At 28.4% G+C, this 3,212-nt stretch overlaps 1 protein-coding gene across 1 annotated transcript; it reads left to right on the forward strand.

The window, feature by feature from the left end:
* Positions 1–347: 347 nt before the first annotated feature.
* HELRODRAFT_117221 (hypothetical protein) lies at positions 348–2,218 on the forward strand (the record flags this gene model as incomplete). Its single annotated transcript, XM_009016599.1, has 3 exons — positions 348–799; positions 820–1,135; positions 1,716–2,218. The coding sequence occupies exon 3, from the start codon at positions 1,925–1,927 to the stop codon at positions 2,216–2,218; it is 294 nt and encodes a 97-aa protein (XP_009014847.1). The 5' UTR covers positions 348–799; positions 820–1,135; positions 1,716–1,924.
* Between the last annotated feature and the right edge of the window lie 994 nt (positions 2,219–3,212).

Consider the following 3,212-nt stretch of genomic DNA (forward strand, 5'->3'; position numbering starts at 1 on the left):
ATTATAGTATTAGGAATGCAAATAAAATACGTAGCATAAATTTGTTGCTCTGTTTCATTCATTTTAATTTATGTATGTCAGAATTGAATAGTTGTCAAATGTTTATTCTTTTATTACTCCTCTCCTTATGTTCTTCTTTACATCTTTAGAATATATATATATATATATATATATATATATATATATATATATATATATATATATATATAGGTATGTATTGTATTTGTATGTGCATGTTTGTATGTATGCATGTATGTATGCATATATGTATGTATGTATGCATGTCATTCATCTATTGTACTGGTTCATTCAGTTGACTCATGTAAGTGCTTGTGGTTTGGATGGCTCGTTGTTGTAGTATTATAATAAAAGTTGAATGATTTTGAAACGATCATTATTAAAATAAAAAATAAAATAGTTGAATATTTAAATAAAGAAAGAAAACAAATTAATTATTAAATGAATTATTTTATACGTATTTGCTTTTAAATTATTTAAAAGGGATTTTTTGCTAGCGTTTTAAACGGCTGTGTGAAAAATTCAAAATTCAAACCTGTCGCCATTTTGTGAAATAAAAGATACTAAATATTCACGTAATAATTAATAAATTTGCATATCTGATTAATTTCATTAGTTAATTAATTAATTAAGTTATTTTACGTCGAAGTTTTTCACGTTTTAAAATTGAAAAAAAAATCTTTGATTGATTTAAGATTTTAAAATTTTACTGAGATTAAGGCTTATAAATAAATAAAAATAAATATATAAATAAATAAATAAAAAATATATAATAAATAAATAAAAATTAATTATTATTTTACTATTTTATTATTTTTCACTGGTGGTTTTTAATTTGATCTTCGAAGAGTGTTTTTACCATGTGTAAATATAAACAATGCAGCTAGCTCATCTGTAGGCCTTCGTGAAATAGAAAAAAAATAAACAACTCTAAATAAATGAATAAATTATTAAATAAATGAATAATTAAATAAATAAATGGTTAATTAATTAATTATTTTATAATCAAGTCAAACAAAATTTACCATCTTTCGCTAATAATATATTATATAGTATATTATATTATATGTTAACATTTTCATTTTATATGAATGAATAAAATTCGATAATAGTGAAAGTTAGTCAATAGTTTGTTATAGCACCGTTAAAATTTTTTCTATTTCAATTTGTCTAAATTCTTCGAACTATTATTTCGTTATGAAATAAGAATAATAAAAACATTTCTAGTATTAGTAGTAGAAGCCGTAGTAGTAGTAGTAGTAGTAGTAGTAGTAGTAGTAGTAGTAGTAGTAGTAGTAGTAGCAGTAGTAGGAGTAGAAGTAGGAGTAGTAGTAGTAGTAGGAGTTGTTGTAGTAGTAGTAGTTGTTGTAGTAGTAGGAGTAGTTGTAGTAGTAGGAGTAGTAGTAGTAGTAGTAGTAGTAGTAGGAGTAGTTGTAGTAGTAGTTGTAGTAGTAGGAGTAGTAGTAGTAGCAGTAGTAGTAATAGGAGTAGTAGTAGTAGTAGTAGTAGTAGTAGTGGCGGCAGTAGTAGTAGTAGTTGTAGTAGTAGTAGCTGTAATAGTAAGTTGGTTAATATTAATAATAAATATTAATAATACATTTAGTTATTTCATAATATCGTAGTCTAAATTACCAGTAAAAATTATTATTAACATTATTTCTTGATAAATAAACCGAGAATTTAATTAAATTTTTTAGAATCTCATTTTTCTGACTAAAAATAGGAGAAAAATCTGGAAACACGACTTTGGAAATCTAGAAGGTCCCAACGTGTCACATACATCAAAGCCCGTTAACTAGGATAAATCGTTTGCCACATCTAGACTAATATAAAATACACTACATAAAATATAAAAACCTTGAAAAAGTAGTTGCCAAACAGTAAAGACAATCCTACCAGCCAGGAAATGAATTTCGAAATTCCATCTGGCCTAACTGAACTACTGCAAGAATTCACAGTAGCCGTTTTGCGTCAAAAGCCACAAGATCTGTACCAGTTTGCCGCCGAGTATTTTGCCACAGCTTCCAACAGCAGAAAATCTGACAATAAAAAGAAAGTTGTCGTGTTTAACTCGAAGAAAAGAGATGACCTTTCAGATGAGGAGTGCATGGGTGAGTTTGATTTTTTTTTGAAGGGTTTTTTAGTCTTGTTAAGAAATACGCCGAAAAGTGGCTCTCGGTGTAGATTGCTAACGGTTTAAGGGAGAATTTATTTCTTTTACGCCTAAGCCTCTTTTTAACACTTTCCTATTTGTGAATTTTTTATGATGAAGTTTTCATAAAAGTTCTCTTAAATTGTAAAAAAAATGCGTCGAAAAGGCAGGCTACAGAGTGTACTCTCAACCGACAGCCAGTTTGTGTACAGGGAATGTAGTGTGCATTCGAGATCTCTGGCACTTATTAGTGTGGTTCTATGTTTTCTGATGTTAATGCTGCTTTAAATACGACTTTTAGGATCTGTTTGTTGATAGTGCTTTTGTTGAATTTTGCTAATCGTTAGCATATGTATCATGGATACATGTGTAGTATATATATGATACACCTATGATACCCATGACATATAACCCAAACTTATATACATACACGCATACAAACATACATGCACTTACATACTCGCACAAAATCAGAGAGATACAAAAACACGTATACATTAAGACGCTGTACAAACATCACATATCAACACGAATACACATAAACAACCTACCGACAGACTTACATACATTTATTCATTTCAACATAACCATATTGATTAGCTCGCGCTATTTCTATTTTCATCTGGTAGGTAATATACATACATACATACATACATACATACATACATACATACATACATACACACACACACACACACACACACACACACACACACACACACACACACACACACATATACATACATACATACATAACTTGTAGGTTTATAGAATCAACTAACCAACCAACATGCTTAATTAATGATATTTTAGAGTTCATTGAAGTATAAGTGTCTATTTATGTCATGTGTGTGTGTGTGTGTGTGTGTGCACAAAAAAATTTGTTTAAGGTTTCGTGTGGAAATTTTTTAAAATCCTCGGTACTCTTTAGTTAGCTTACATAAAAAAATGTTACTTTTTCATTTATTTGTTTGTTCATTCATTCATTCCTTCCTTCATTCATTCATTCATTCATTCATTCATTCATTCATTCATTCATTCA

Source organism: Helobdella robusta, assembly GCF_000326865.2.
Source record: "Helobdella robusta unplaced genomic scaffold HELROscaffold_188, whole genome shotgun sequence".
NCBI lineage: Eukaryota > Metazoa > Annelida > Clitellata > Rhynchobdellida > Glossiphoniidae > Helobdella > Helobdella robusta.